We start from the raw sequence: 14,737 nt of genomic DNA, 5'->3' as shown, positions 1-14,737 counted from the left end.
ATTGTATAAGCATTTATTACAGACTATTTTAATAACTCTGGATGTATTATTGAAAAGAAAACCCTCCCTTTTCTCTCTGCCTGGAATATACCCTCCTTGCCAAAGTTACTCCATATGAAGAAGAGTTAGGTGCTAGGCCACCTTCGCATGCAGCCCTGCTCAGCCCTGATGGGGACACAGGAAAGCGAGACCTCCCAGCCTGGACTCATCTCTCCAAGTCCCCTGCCCTCCATCCCCCCATCTGCAAACTCCAGCTGCAGAGGGAGCGCAGGGCCTGCTGTGCTCACAGGCTCCCTAGGAGGCATGCTGCATGCTTCCTAACCAGAGCCACCTTCCCACTGTCAGTCTTGGCATTTCCTGCATCTCTACCTCAAACCCACTTTGGTTCCCTCAGGACCATGATGCACTTGGTGTCTGCCCGCATTTGGTGTAACAGACACCATCTTGCATATTAAATAGTTGCGCATAATTGCATGTTTCCGGGAGTGCATGACAGGAAATGATTATATTATCACTAGTTAAGTAACTACAACATAAATTGAGAATAGGCATTCTGAAGTGAGCAACTGACTCTATGGGAGAAATGTGGAGTTGTTCTTGAGAATTTACTCTGAATGATGGAAATTCCAGAATAGAGTTAGGAGACAGAATTGAAGAAAAGCAAAAAGGAACATGTTGGGAGGAGGAGGCATTTTTAGCAGAAAATGCAAAAGGTTTCCAGTAAGACACAGAAACATGAGAACCATACTGTTCTGTGCTGTGGTTTTCAGATCCACTGGGCATCAGGATCTTTTTTCAAATGCTAATATTTTTAAATTTTTTAATTTTCTTAGTCCATGTGCAGTACATGCATGCATTTTGCAATCGTCCTGGGGACATGGTTCAAGCACATAATGCATGATTGTTTTTCATCCCCCTTCCCTCCTCTAATTCCCTCCTCCCCATTTTCATTCTTGTTGGTATTACTAATCCTAGCTCATGCTATGGCACATATTGTTTACATTCTTGGACGTTACTAGTTCCTGTCCATGGGACATCTTTATTCTACCTAGTTCCCCTTCCACTCCCCCTCACCCCTCTCCCTTGCTCTCTTGGACCCCTTTCCTATTGTTAGACATCCATCCTCTTGTCCTCTCTATGTCTCCTTCCATCCTTTTCCTTCTCTTTGTTGGGATCTGCCTTAGTCGAATGGAGACACCACCATGATCGTGGAGCAGGGGGCTTGGAGCACGTCGCTCTGAGCCCCTCTCCCAGGTTCTGATTCTGTAGGTCTGCGGTGGGGCAGGGTCTGCACTGTATTTCCACCAAGTTCCCACACAATGGCAGTGGTGCAGAGCCTGGGTCCACATTTTGAGGGCCACCATTTCCGCTGAGTGGTGATCTTGGTAGGAAACAGCTATTTCTTGTAGATCTCAAGGAGAGTCCTTAACAGGGAGAGAGGAAAGGCTCAGCCCACTTTGGATTGCAGGGGCCATGAGCTGAATGCTTTGCTTTAGGTTTGCTGGTAGTTGTTTCTTTGACAGGAAGTATGGGGTGGATTGCGGGAGGATAAAGGGGAAACTGGACGCCAGCATATGCGGAAAGCTCTTTCAAGAAGCATGAAGTTTATGGTAGGGAGAACAGTGCAGTACCAAGCCAAGCAGAAGTCCAGGAGAAAGTGCTTCAGGGGGTGAGGGAGCACTGTCGAACACCGTGAGCACTGAGATTAATTCTGAAGAGCTGATGTTCACTTCCTTTTTAAAGTACTAATACACCCTCAGCCACACAAGACCACGTGGTGTTTTAATTTCTGTGCAGCTGTACCTAACCACGTCTGGTAGGATGTGAGCTCCTGGTGTTTCCCACAGGGCGGCTATCCTTTCCCAAAATCAACTTCAGCATTTTAGGTGAATTTCTGTGTGGTTATGAACATGAAATTCAAAGAGCAAGAAAGAGAGGGGAAAATTTATAGAGAAAATCTGTGGACACTGGAGATTTATCAAGAACAATACAAAAAGCTGAGCTTGTAAAATCAACATCATAGTTCAGGAAAATAATAGTTACAGTCACTGCGCTTATAGTTATAGAACCAAGACTGAAATAACTGTGGAAAACGCCAATCTATTCGACTTGCTCTCAGGGAGGGATCCTCCTAGGTCATCCTCTCAGAGTGATATATAGAGAGATATATATATAGAGAGAGACAGATGTATGTATGTATATATGAACATTAGCGTTTGTGCTTCAGTGAACTACAAGTGCTCCCGGTGCACGATCCTCTGCTAGGGCCCTGTGAAGGAGGGAAACTTTCTTGCTCTGAGACAAAATAGAAAAATAAGTGAGAAAACAGCAACTCCATGGAGAAACACAGGGAATATTTACAATTCTCAGCCATGCAGTTGATAAAATGACCCACAGAGACAGAAAAGAATGGGGACAGAGGAGGCCCAGGTGCAGAGAAACAGAGGGGGGATGGGAACCCAGTCAGACATCCCTGAAAGAGGAGGAAACTTTCTTGTCCCCAGTAATAAATTAGATTTGGCTAAAAACACATCATTCACCAGAGCAGCTCTGATAGGAGACATTGCTAAAGTTGGGGAGGCTATTGATAATTCTAAGGTTCCTGACATACAAAAATGAATAATGAATTTGAAGATTAGATTATACAATTAACATGGTCCATTTTAAATAGACATGAAATTTAGGCAAGTAAAATAAATGGAACACAAGCATACACAATATCTGATAGCTTTCCAGTGTTGCTGTCTCTGGGAAATTAGGCTAGTTTTTCCAACATCTATTAAGTTTTCTCAAAACCTTCGACTGGGATGACAGCATTTGTCATTCATGTCAGGGAATAAATATTTTTAGGAAGAGGATGGGATCATGGCTTTCGTACTAACACAGCAGGAACACAGGCTGTGGAACTCCAGACTGAGCACTGATGACCCTTAGGCAGCTACTCTCCTCTCCTCTTCCCTCTCCAGTCCCCGAGGAGCACTATTCCAGTCGCCTCCTCTACACGACCAACAAATAAGCGGGAACAGCTGGTATTTGTCTCTTTGTGCCTTGCAAGTTGACTTTAGTCTTCAACAATCTGTAATGTATTTCAAAATAACTCAAAGAGTCTAACATGTCCCAGAGATAGAGATGATTAGACTGTGAGGAGATACAAATGTTAAGCACCCTGATTTGACCATTGCACATTGTATACATGTGTCAATTTATAACACTCCTACATGTAAAAATGCACAAATATTGAGTGTCAACGACAAAATACACAGGTCAAAGGATTTAAGTCTGTAATTATGAAGGAACTCGCAAAATATCATAGATGGTTCAGAGAAGAAATCAAAGCACCCCATGAAGGGCCAGGGATGTAGCTCAGCTCAGTGGCACAGAGCCTGCCTGCCAAACGCAAGGTCCTGAGTTCGATACCTGGTACCAAACAAAACAAAACAAAATACCACATGCATAAGGACAGATGAAGAGAGCTGAAAATTACACATAGATGTGAAATAAGTCAATCTACCTACAAGCAGTGAATTGCATTAACTGGAAACAACTCATTTGCATTTCTCTGACAAAAATAATTTACATTTTTAGCAGTTTCCTACAATTTATGGAATTGTAAAATAGTTCAAAGACAAAAAAAAGCAACTGTATATGACTTTCCCTCTAATTTCTTTTTGCTATTGTTTGTTCATTTTCAAAGTTGTTCACAGTTTTCCCCGACTCTGCCTTAAGGAAGGAAGTGGAATATTTGATAAAGGCCTTTGGGAGGCAGATTCTTGTAGGTGCTGAGGATCAAACCAAGGGGCTCCCAGATGCCAAACAGGTGCTCTACCTAAGGCATGCAATTCTGCCTGGAGGCCCTGCCCAGTCTCACATGCAGGGTGCCCGCCCTGGTTAAGTGGCCTCCAGGGGGGCTTCCTGGCATTCCTTCCAGTCTCAAATTTCTGAAAGATGCAAATGTGAGCTGGAGAAAGAGAAATGAAGAAAACAGTGCAGGCTGGACTTTTGGTCGAGTCTCACATCACTTGCTTTATTTTTGCAGACTGGAGTAACGCACCAGAGAGATGGGCAATGCCACGGCAGGGAGCACGTTCTTCCTCAGCGGGTTCTCTCCCGTCCGGGAGCTGCAGATCCTGCACGCTGTGCTCTTCCTGGGGATTTACCTGGCGGCCCTGCTGGGCAATCTTCTCATCATCACACTCACCACCAAGGACCCCCACCTGCACAGCCCCATGTACTTCTTCCTGAGGAATTTGTCCTTCCTGGACCTGTGCCTCATTTCCATCACTGTCCCCAAGTCCGTCGAGAACTCTCTGATGAACCTCAACCTCATCTCCTTCCCTGGGTGTGTGGCCCAGGTCTTCTTCTTCTTCCTCTTAGCCACTACAGAGGTGGCCCTCCTCACAGTCATGTCCTATGACCGCTATGTTGCCATCTGCCAGCCACTCCGATATGGGACCATCATGGGCCACCAAGCCTGTGAGCAGATGGCAGCGTACTCGTGGGTCAGCGGAGGCCTCAACGCAGTTCTGCACACAGCTGCCACCTTCTCTGTGCCCATGTGTGGGCCTCTTGAGGTCCACCAGTTCTTCTGTGACATCCCGCAGCTGCTCTCCCTTGCCTGTTTCTCTAACGTCAGGGAGTTGGTAGTCATTGGGCTCAGCCTCCTGTTGGATCTTGGCTGCTTTGTGTTCATCGATGTTTCTTACTTCCACATCTTCTCCACCGTGCTGAAGATGCCCTCCAGAGAAGGCCGCTCCAAAGCATTCTCCACGTGCCTGCCTCACCTGGTGGTGGTGACTCTGTTTCTGTCTTCTGGGTTTTTTGCCTATTTGCACCCCCTTCCCGAGTCTCCAACATCCTTTGATTTGCTTGTTTCTGTCTTCTACACAGTGGTGCCTCCCACTGTGAATCCTCTCATCTACAGCCTGAGGAACAAGGACATGCAGAAGGCACTGAGAAGACTGCAGCTGAGTTGGTGTCGCCCTGCACATTAGAAGAGCTTTGCCTCGTACATCATGGTCTTTTCATTGCTCAACACAGCTGCCTGAACAGTCAGGTTCCTTTGTCTGAAAATGTTGGACATTTTCAGAATGCTCAGGACCATCTTACCTTGCCCATTACAGTGTGGCTGGGAAGTGGGCCTCATGTGTGATCAAGCGGGTATTGAAGACAGTAGGATCCACATGTTATGGGCCAGATACATGCTGACCTTATTTTGCATATCCTAATGGGACCTTCTTCTCTCCAAGCTGTGAACAGAAGGATGCTGAGACATCAGAGACAGACTTGGCCTCTCCCAGATAAACCGAACACACAGTCACTCTTAGCAAAAGAGAGATCTCAAATGTCATGTGAGCTGGCATGTATAATCTATGATGATATTTAAGGAACTGGAGAGAAGTGATGGACCCAACCTTGTGACAGTGCTAAATGCCACAGAATTATACAAACTTAGAGAGCTAAGTTTATGTTAGACAGTGGTACCTTGGTTCACAAACAATTCATTCCACAATTCTGGGGGAGAGGCTGGATACATGTTCATTCGGGGCAGATGGCTGCAGTCCTGTTCAGTACCCAGTGTGGAGTTCACACACTGCAGCAGAATTTTGATGAATGCTTCTGTTTGGGAACCAAATTGTTTGCAAACAGAAACTTTCATGAACTGAGGTATTACTGAATTAGTTTCCTATCACCAACAGTCCAAAAGCAAAATCTCAACACAGTTCTGTTCTTCTAGCTTCTGCTTTGTTTCCCAAACCCGCTTCATGCTGATCTCTGTGACTGCTTGTGTCCTGGAAGTCTAGTGAGAAGAGATGCAGGCAGGAGAATTCGTCTATACTGTTTATCAATACTTCTCCTTAGGGAAATACTAAAATAAGCTTTTGGGTACGTGGGATGAAATCAAGGGACACAGATGGCCTTGCAACAGATGTGACTGACTATACAGACTATACACTGTTTACAGCAGGATGTAACTAAGCTTTGTTTTAAATGATGGAGAGGATGGAAACTGAAAAAGAAAGATGAACACTGCAAGTGGAGGGAAAGCAGGAAAAAGCCAAATCAGCACAGACTAAGGGCTGGAGAACAGTGACACTGGTGCGAACCACAGAACTGGGAGTGGTCTAGGGCTGGGAGCTACTGGGAGCTTTGTCCTGGAGATGAGGAGGCAGAGCAAAGGGGATTGCCTGAGCAGACAGAGGCAAAGGAGCTGGGCAAAAGCACACAGAGAGGAACTTAACTCTGCCATGAAGGGCAAGGGCTGCTGGGACCTTTCTGTCATGGATCTATGGTGTTTAGAGAGTCCACACCAGCAACCACGACTGTGAAGTTGAAGCCAACGAGAGTTCAGGCCTCTGTACCTGCTGCATATCTAACCACATTGTGTGTAGATTGCTGGCCACTTCTGACCTAATGACAGTTTTCATACCTGGCAGTTTTGTTCATGGGGTTACCTTTGCCTACGGTTGTTGCTTCAAACTAGTTTAATTCTCTATCATGGGCTCCTGAGCACCACTGGCTTCTTTTTATAACGTTCTAATTTGATATTTATTTCTCTGAGGTTCCATATATCGCTGTGATTCTTGTGTTTTGTGTTCATCTTCCACGGCTAGCTTGGTATGTGCCCCAGAGCAGCCATGTAGTTAGTGTTTAACGGGTGGGTGAATGGATACAGTCCCGTGTGGTTCTTCCTAAGGAATTTATCTTTTATTGTGCCCTAAATAATCATATTTGACTAATGATGAAACACTCTAACTTATAGCTGATATGAGAAATTTAAGGAAAATATCTGAATATCTATCAGGATATCCATTTGTGAATGAAAAGAGGCTAAAAGAATTATGGTTAGAGACCCTGTGATAGAACATTTGCTGACTCCAACACATGCGACATTTTAAATAATAACTGGAATTGTTATCGATGTAACTGTCCTGGGGCTGATCATGGGTGATGTGGAAAATAACAAAATAGCATAAGCCTCACGCAATCTCTGAAAATGCATTTCATACTAATATTTACCTACACGAATGTAGCATATGGAAGTGTTCACGTTTTTCTCTGGTGTGACAATACTTTTTCTGCAGGGGAGCACTTCAGACAAACTTAAACTTTTTACTACTTATTAGTCCAATTGTTTAAATACAGGATGACCAAAAATTGCATTTTTGTTAATTTTATAAGATAATATGACAGGAAATATAAAAATGATGACTCTCAAATTTATTCAATATTTTTCTGTGTATAATTTATCTTAAAACAGTCAATATAGAGTCCAACATTGCAATCTGAACAGTAATATCTAGACTTTTTCTAAATTATTTTTGAATTATTGTCAAACTAAAACATATATTTGGTAATGAAAGATTCAGAAATGTCTACTACTTAGATAAATGAGTGATTATCTCAAATTACTTTGTTGTTCACTATTTTTCCAACACATTCATTTCTAAGCAAGTACCACAAAAATATAAAGCTAAAATATTAAATATACTTTTTTGTGTTTATTTGCTTTGTCTTAATGTTTTGTTTGGTATATGTGAAGCAGTTGATTCCAAAAATCCTTTTAAACTGTATATATATGTACTTGAACATTTACTTTTAGGTGAAATCTATAACTGCTATATTAAATATTCAATAGGTAGAACATTGGTTTAATTAATAAGCCCAAGTAGAATAAAAATCCATGCTCATATTAGGCTTAATGCTAATAACACAGAAAATATATCCAGCTTTCGTAAGTCAGCAATACTCAACTATTTTTAAAGAGTTTCACAAATCACAATAATCTGTAAAGAATTTCATTTGATTTGTGTATTTTTGAAAATTTTGGAAATATTTAAATTTGTGTAAGTGTTCACTGATCTCTAAGTGAGAGGAGGGTTTTCTGTGAGCCTTTGAAAATGATCCTGTTCTCAGTTTCCATTAGATCAAGTTGTTAGATTCCACCATGAGTGACATCCTTGAGTGTTTGTCCCCCATGCCTGGCTTATTTGGTTATTATTTTCCAGGTGTATCAATGTGGCTGCAAATGGCAGGACGTCACCCTTCACTATGGCTGACTAGCAACCTGGGCTGCACGCGCACCTTTCCTTTATCCATTTGTCTGTCGTTCAGGTTGACTCCACATCCTAGATACTGTAAATAGCGTTGCAATAAACTTGGGAAAGCAGGTGTTTTCAATATGTGATTTTAATTTTTTTGACTGTATACTTAATAGTGGAATTTCTGGATCTTCACTCTTTTCATTTTTATAGTGTTTTCAATAGTGAATGTACGCATTTACACTCTCACAATAGTGAGTAGGAATTCCTCCCTGTCCACAACAAGTTGTTTGTATTACCATAGCATTCCATTGGTCAGAGGTTGCATTTTATTGTGGGTTTAATTTACAAATTCCTGATGTTTAGTGATGTAGTTTCCATTCAAATCATTTTGAAAAAGGACAAGTGTTCCCTAGTCACACTCATCCTTACCAAATATTTTTTCTATTTTTCAAAGCTTTGAAATAATTGAGTGGTCACAATTTTCATAGGAAGAAGGCTGCTTGGCGCAATGCTGTTTGAAGAGGAGTCGTTCCTTCTCAGTGCGCAGCCCTGTAACTGCAGCTGCAGAGAGTAAGTACGGAGGCTGTTCAGAGAAAGAAGAAACTAGGGAACCTGGGGACAGCTGCTCCCATTGGGAAAGAGACACTTTCCTGAGACATAAAATCCACTAAGCCAACAAAAGATAAGACAAACTGGAAAAATTAAGCACTGTATCACACAGGATTTAATATACAGAAAAAGCCCAACATTCTGTGAATAAGAAATAAAAGAAAACCAGTAATCCCATGTAAGACGGCGAGAGCTACACATAAAGAGTTAAAGGAAAATAAAAGACAACAGATTTTTAATCAATTTGCAAAGACAAATTGAAAATTGTACTAAGATAGCAGTTCTAATTTTCTTTTTTTTTGTATTAAATTCTTTTATTGGTACATTGTAGGTATACAACACAATTACATTTCTCATTGGGAATTGTACCTTTACATGATGCATCTTGGTTCTTATTTTTTCCCCATTCCTAGCCCTCCCTTCACCCCCTCCACCCTTCCCTATTTACAAAGACTTTATTTCCATGTTTTCCATTTCTCATCATTTTTTCCTTTCCCTTCTTTTCTTTCCCCTGCCCCTCCCACTACCCCTACCCCTTTGGACCTTTTCTTCCTATTTTACATTTTCAATTATTCATTCTAATCATTGGTACATTTTAGGTATACAGTATAATGACATTCATCATTGGAAATTTGCACCTTTACATAGTCTCTCTTGGTTCTTATTTTTCACCCTTACCCAGCCCTCCCTTCAACCCCTCCAGTCCTCCCTATTTACAAAGATTTCAATCCTATTTTTCTATTTTCTCATATTAATCCCATTCCCTTCTATCCTCTCCCTGACCCTCCCACTTCCTTCCCCTTTGCCCCTTTTCTTCCTATTTCACATTATCTATTATACATTTAGTCCTTATTTACACTTTCAATTTCTCACACCAGAGAAACTATTCGGTATTTACACATCTGTGTCCTATTTATTTCACTTAAGAGTATTGCCTCAATGTGCATCCACTTAGCTATAAATGTCTCTAATTTCTCATTTTTGATGGCTGAGTAGTACTCCATTTTATAAAAAAAAACCACATTTTCTTTATCCAGTCTCCAGTTGATGGGCATTTGGGCTGTTTCCAAGTTTTAGCTATTACAAATTGCACTACTATGAACATGGGTGCACATATATCACTGTGGTATGATTCTTTTAATTCTTTGGGGAAGATCCCCAGCAGTGGAATAGCGGGGTCAAATGGGACTTCCAGTCCTAGTTCTTTGAGGTATCTCCATACTGATTTCCACAGTGGTTGTACCAGTCTACACTCCCACCAGCAGTGGAGCAGGGTTCCTCTTTCCCCACAGCCCCGCCAGCATTTGTTATTAGTTGATTTCATGATAGCAGCCATTCTTTCTGGAGTGAAGTGGAATCTTAGTGTTGTTTTCATTTGCATCTCTCGAATGACCAGTGATGTTGAACATTTTTTCATGTATTTATTTGCTATTTCAACTTCTTTGTCTGAGAAATGTCTGTTCATTTCAGATGCCCATTTTTGGATTGGGTCTTTAAATTTGGGAGGTCTGATCTTTTTAAGTTCTTTATAGATTTGAGATAGTAGACCTTTGTCTGAGGAAGAGCAGGTGAAGATTTTTTCCCACATTGTGGGTTGTCTCTTCACACTGCTGGTGGTTTCTCTTGCTGTGCAGAAGCTTTTTAATAAAAAGCTGATTGTTTGTGCTAGTTCACGGGCAACTGAGGCTTTGTTCATAAAATCTTTTCCTACACCGATGTCTTCAAGGGTTCTACCTAAGCTCTGTTCCAACTGGTTCAGAGTTTCTATTTTAATATTTAGATCTTTAATCCATTTTGATTTTAGTTTAGTGCATGGTGAGAGATATAGGTCTAGTTTTAATCTTTGGCAAGTTGAAGCCCAATTTTTCCAGCACCGTTTATGAAAGAGGCTATCTTTCCTCCAGTGAGGGTGTTTGGCTCTTTTATCGAAGATGAGATGGCTGAGTGTGTCTGGCATTGTTTCAACAGTTCTAATTTTCAATTGCAAATTTTCTTTTTAAAAAATTATTTCACTGATTTTTAATCTTTATTTTTATGACTACGCATGTGCTGTACATAATGATTCCCTTCCTCCTGGGGGTTGGTGCAGGGACATAACACAGACTCCCAGCCATCCTTCACCCTGTGGCTGTGCATACGTAGTGTGGAAAGCAGGACTCCACACCTGTGTAGAGGACTTTGGGACTATCCAGTTACATGGCACACTGTTGGGGGCTTTTAGCCAGATCTATCTTGAGAATCAAGAGCAAAGACCCCAGTAGAATGATTTAAAATGTTTTGCATTTGGCCAGAAAGGAAGCTCCAGTAAAGCTGTGGACTGCAAATATAGAGCAGAGGAGATCTTGATTACTGATAAGGAACAACAGAATGGAAAAGATGGCCTGAGGGCATCAGAAGAAGCAGAAGGACTCCACCTTTTGCACCCTCAAAATGGCAAACGTGAAAGACTTTGCTTTGAGAAGAAAGCCCCATGCTCCAGAATGCCAGCAGCCTAGGGAAGTTGTTCCAAAGTGGCTGCTTAGGTAAGTTCTTCTTTGAGATTGGCTTCGGAGTGCTCAGTACTCCAGGTGCTCCACTTCTACAGCCAAGAGAACAGGAAACCTGGCTACTGCTCCAGCTGGCAGCAGACCTTGGCATCATCTGTGTGGTGCTGGGTTTAGCTGCATACAGAATGCAAGAGTTGTGGGATCTGGAAGGCTCCACCCAGATTTTAGAAGGCCTGGGAGGCCAGGCATGTGCCCCTGAGAGGGCAGCGTAAGAAGCTGTAAGTGTGAAGCCAAAAGTGCACTGGAGACCCCAGAAGTCTGGAGAATCCAGGAGTGTGGATCATCTGAGGAAAACTGCAAAGAGCGAATGGAGCTGGATCCAAGAGAAACAATGGGAGCCTCAACTACTGGGAGGGCTACAGGGGCAGAGCACTGAAGCCTTTGTAGTTCACAACTTGCCACAGGCTACCTTGGATGCTACACATGGAACTACAGGACTTAATGTTTGCCCTGCTGGATTTTGGACTTGCTTTGGTTCCATTCTTTTGTATCCTCCTGTTTGTAACTTTTGGAATGAAAATGTCTATCTTATGCCATTGAATGTTGGAAGTGTTTAACTTTCTTTTCATTTGTGCAGGGGCTTGCTGCTAAGAGTTTGCATTACATCTCAGGGAGACTTTGAACTATTAGCAATACTAAAACTGTTAAGACTTCAGAAACACTTACAGATGGACTAAATGCCTTTGTGTGAAGGAGTGCACATGCATCATTGTGGGGGTGCAGAGGCAGAATGTTATGGTTTGAGTCTAGGTGTCCCCACAAAGCATCATGTGGTCATAGGCTCTATCTCGAACGTGTGAAGCTGGACTGTGCTCTACCACTGAGTTATACCCCTACCAGCTACATAACATTTTTATTGGTGAATATTAGTAATACAGAATAGTGAGATTCATTTGCTGTATCAGTATATGTATATAACATATTGTTATTTTCATCCATGATACCCCAACACCACTAACTTAAGAAAAGGTCTGCTTGGTTCATAGTTCTTGGGTAATCAGTTCATGGTTGGCTCATTCCAAGGCAGAAAGTGCATGGCAGACCAAAGTGCATTTGGCTTAGTGCATTTGTCTGGGAAGCACAGCAGTCAAATGGTATGAAAAAGGAAGGGACTAGTGACAATATAAAATATGTAAAGTCATGCCACCATTGCCAACTTGGACACATGCAGAAGTATACTTGACTAATCTTCTAGGTGTTTCTCTATCCAAACCAGCTGACAAACCATGATTAATCATCACAATCCACTCCTTGTCAACTTAACAAGGAGATGTACCCCCCTAAACAAAACTTAATCTCCAAACAAATACAATAGCAAGTTTGGATTTTCACCTAATATTATATAATTGTGCACCACTGGAAATGGACTAATGCCTTTGCCAAGTCTGAGCAGTCCCAGAATTGATTAAAAGATCAAGTCAAAGTCTCCTCTGGGAGTCAAGGCAAACTCTCAGATATGAACCTCTGTAAAAATAAAAATGTGGACCTCTGTAAAAATAAAAATGTGGACCTCTGTAAAAATAAAAATGTTACATGATCCAAGATAAAATGGTGCATGGTAAATATTCCTTTTCCAAAAGAAAGGAGTAAGAGACATAAAATAATCAGATCAAAGGAAAACTGAAGGCTGGCAGGACGAACATTCAGTCCTGTCTTCCACATTCTACACTCAGGGCTTGTGGAGGTGAGAGGTGAGTTCCAGCGGGCTTGCATGGCCCCGCCATGGTATCACAGCTCATCTGGCCTCTCTCCTCGGCTGGCTCCACTTACAGCCTGCGTTTTCCTCTGGAGATGGTCCATGTTCCTGGCATCTTCAGGTTCCTCTGGTACCTTTGACTTCATTTCATCACCTTCATGCGCTTACCTCTCTGTGTATCCTTGCCTGCACTCCCAGTATTTCCTCTGAGGTTGGAGTGGAAGCCTTTCTGATCACACAGCTCTTGGATTCTGCATGTTGGTGAAGCCAGCATCACTCAGAGCTCACTCTGATCTGATATCAGAGAAAACAATAACCAGGGCTCCTTGGACCAAGGCAGCCACAGCCTGAGAATGACTGGGTGGCTGAACACAGTAAAATGAATTCCAGGGAAACAACTCTCTGGATGTCCCTTCTCAGTGCCCAGGGGCTGTCCTCTCAATTGAAAAGCTGACACCTTTGCACTCAAGCCTGTGATGGGTGGGGTACTGCTAACTCCAGAGGTGCCCTCAAAACATCTTTCTTCTTCCCCTTGTACAAAGTACTTTTTTCTTTTCAAAGACACTGATCTTTTCAACAGCACACTTCTTTTGGTCTCAACTTTACATATGGTTCCATCCATGCCAAAATTTGAGTTTTTCAGACATTACTTTGTTGCCTTCACTCCTATTACTTGCGATAAACCTGGATAAAAGCAGACTGCAGTATTATGCCACAGCCTGAATGCTGGGATGATGTGAAATTTCTTCAGTGAGATAAAATTTATCCTAAGTCTTTAATCTCAGTCTCCCACAAATTCTCGGGACATGAGCAATGAGCACCTGTAGATTTTTTGGACAAAGTGTAATGCACATGGTCTCTAATCCAGTTCCCTATACTCTTTGTTCCTATATCAAACTTCTTGAGTATGTTCTTTATTATCCACATTCTTCTCAACATTCTGGTCTTTTCATTAAAGAGATATTCAGGTAATGGGAGCACTTACAATCTGAAATATACACAGATTAGTGGCATGGAAAAATTGTTCACTGAAATTAAAGTAGAAAATTCTCCAAATGAAAGAGACACTCTGTAATGGAAGCGTTTATGGCCCCACATCACATGATCAGGGATTTGGTTAGTCTTACTGTTGCTGGGACAAAGTAATGGACACTCACACCTTAAAAGAGGAGCTCTTCATTTGGCTCCTGATTTTACAGTTCTAAGACCGTGATTGGCTAGTTCCAAGGTGAAAGTCTCCTGGTGGAAGGGCGTTTCGGAACAAAGATACTTACTGTTTGTGGCCAGTAAGTAGAGCAGAAGAACAGCAAGAGAAATGAAGAGACCATGAACTGAATACCGACCTCAGGATCATGCTTCGATGACCCACACAGACACACACACAGCCATAAGTGTGCATTACAGATCCATGAGGATTTATAAACCCTACCAAGTCACTCAAGTGGAGAAGTAAGACTGTCACATTCCACCTCTTGTCAACTTGACGCACAAACACATCTCCTTTAACCATACTTAATCACCATATAAAGACAATAATAATTTCATAGTAACATAATAAACTGTCCTGCATACAACCAAAATGCAATAATTTCTTTTTAGAAAATCTCAAAAGTTTCAGCATTTTTCAAAACTGTAAGTCAAAGTCATCTTTGAGACTCAAGGCAAGCTTAGTTATGAACTGCTGTAAAACTCAAGAAGAAGTTACACACTGCCAAGATACAGTGGTGTAATCTAAACACTGCCATTCCAAAAGGAAGAAATTTGGGGATCGAAAGCAACCAGGCTAAAGCAAGGCCATAATTCAGTAGGGCAAACATTAAGTCCTGCAGCTGCATGTCTAGAAT

At 41.9% G+C, this 14,737-nt stretch overlaps 1 protein-coding gene across 1 annotated transcript; it reads left to right on the top strand.

The window, feature by feature from the left end:
* Positions 1-4,058: 4,058 nt before the first annotated feature.
* On the top strand, positions 4,059-4,991 carry Or14i1 (olfactory receptor family 14 subfamily I member 1). Its single transcript, XM_087181046.1, has one exon. It carries the CDS (start codon positions 4,059-4,061, stop codon positions 4,989-4,991), a length of 933 nt encoding a protein of 310 aa, XP_087037172.1.
* The last annotated feature ends 9,746 nt before the right edge of the window (positions 4,992-14,737 follow it).

This window comes from Heterocephalus glaber, unplaced genomic scaffold (genome assembly GCF_053883595.1).
Source record: "Heterocephalus glaber isolate CG9 unplaced genomic scaffold, H.glaber_assembly_v1.0 deba00001466, whole genome shotgun sequence".
Classification (NCBI taxonomy): Eukaryota; Metazoa; Chordata; class Mammalia; order Rodentia; family Bathyergidae; genus Heterocephalus; species Heterocephalus glaber.
This window is presented reverse-complemented; position numbering and strand designations above follow the sequence as displayed.

What these genes read in the sequence shown, in the direction of transcription:
- Or14i1 (XM_087181046.1), top strand. Translation starts at nt 4,059, where the DNA reads ATGGGCAATGCCACGGCAGGGAGCACGTTCTTCCTCAGCGGGTTCTCT.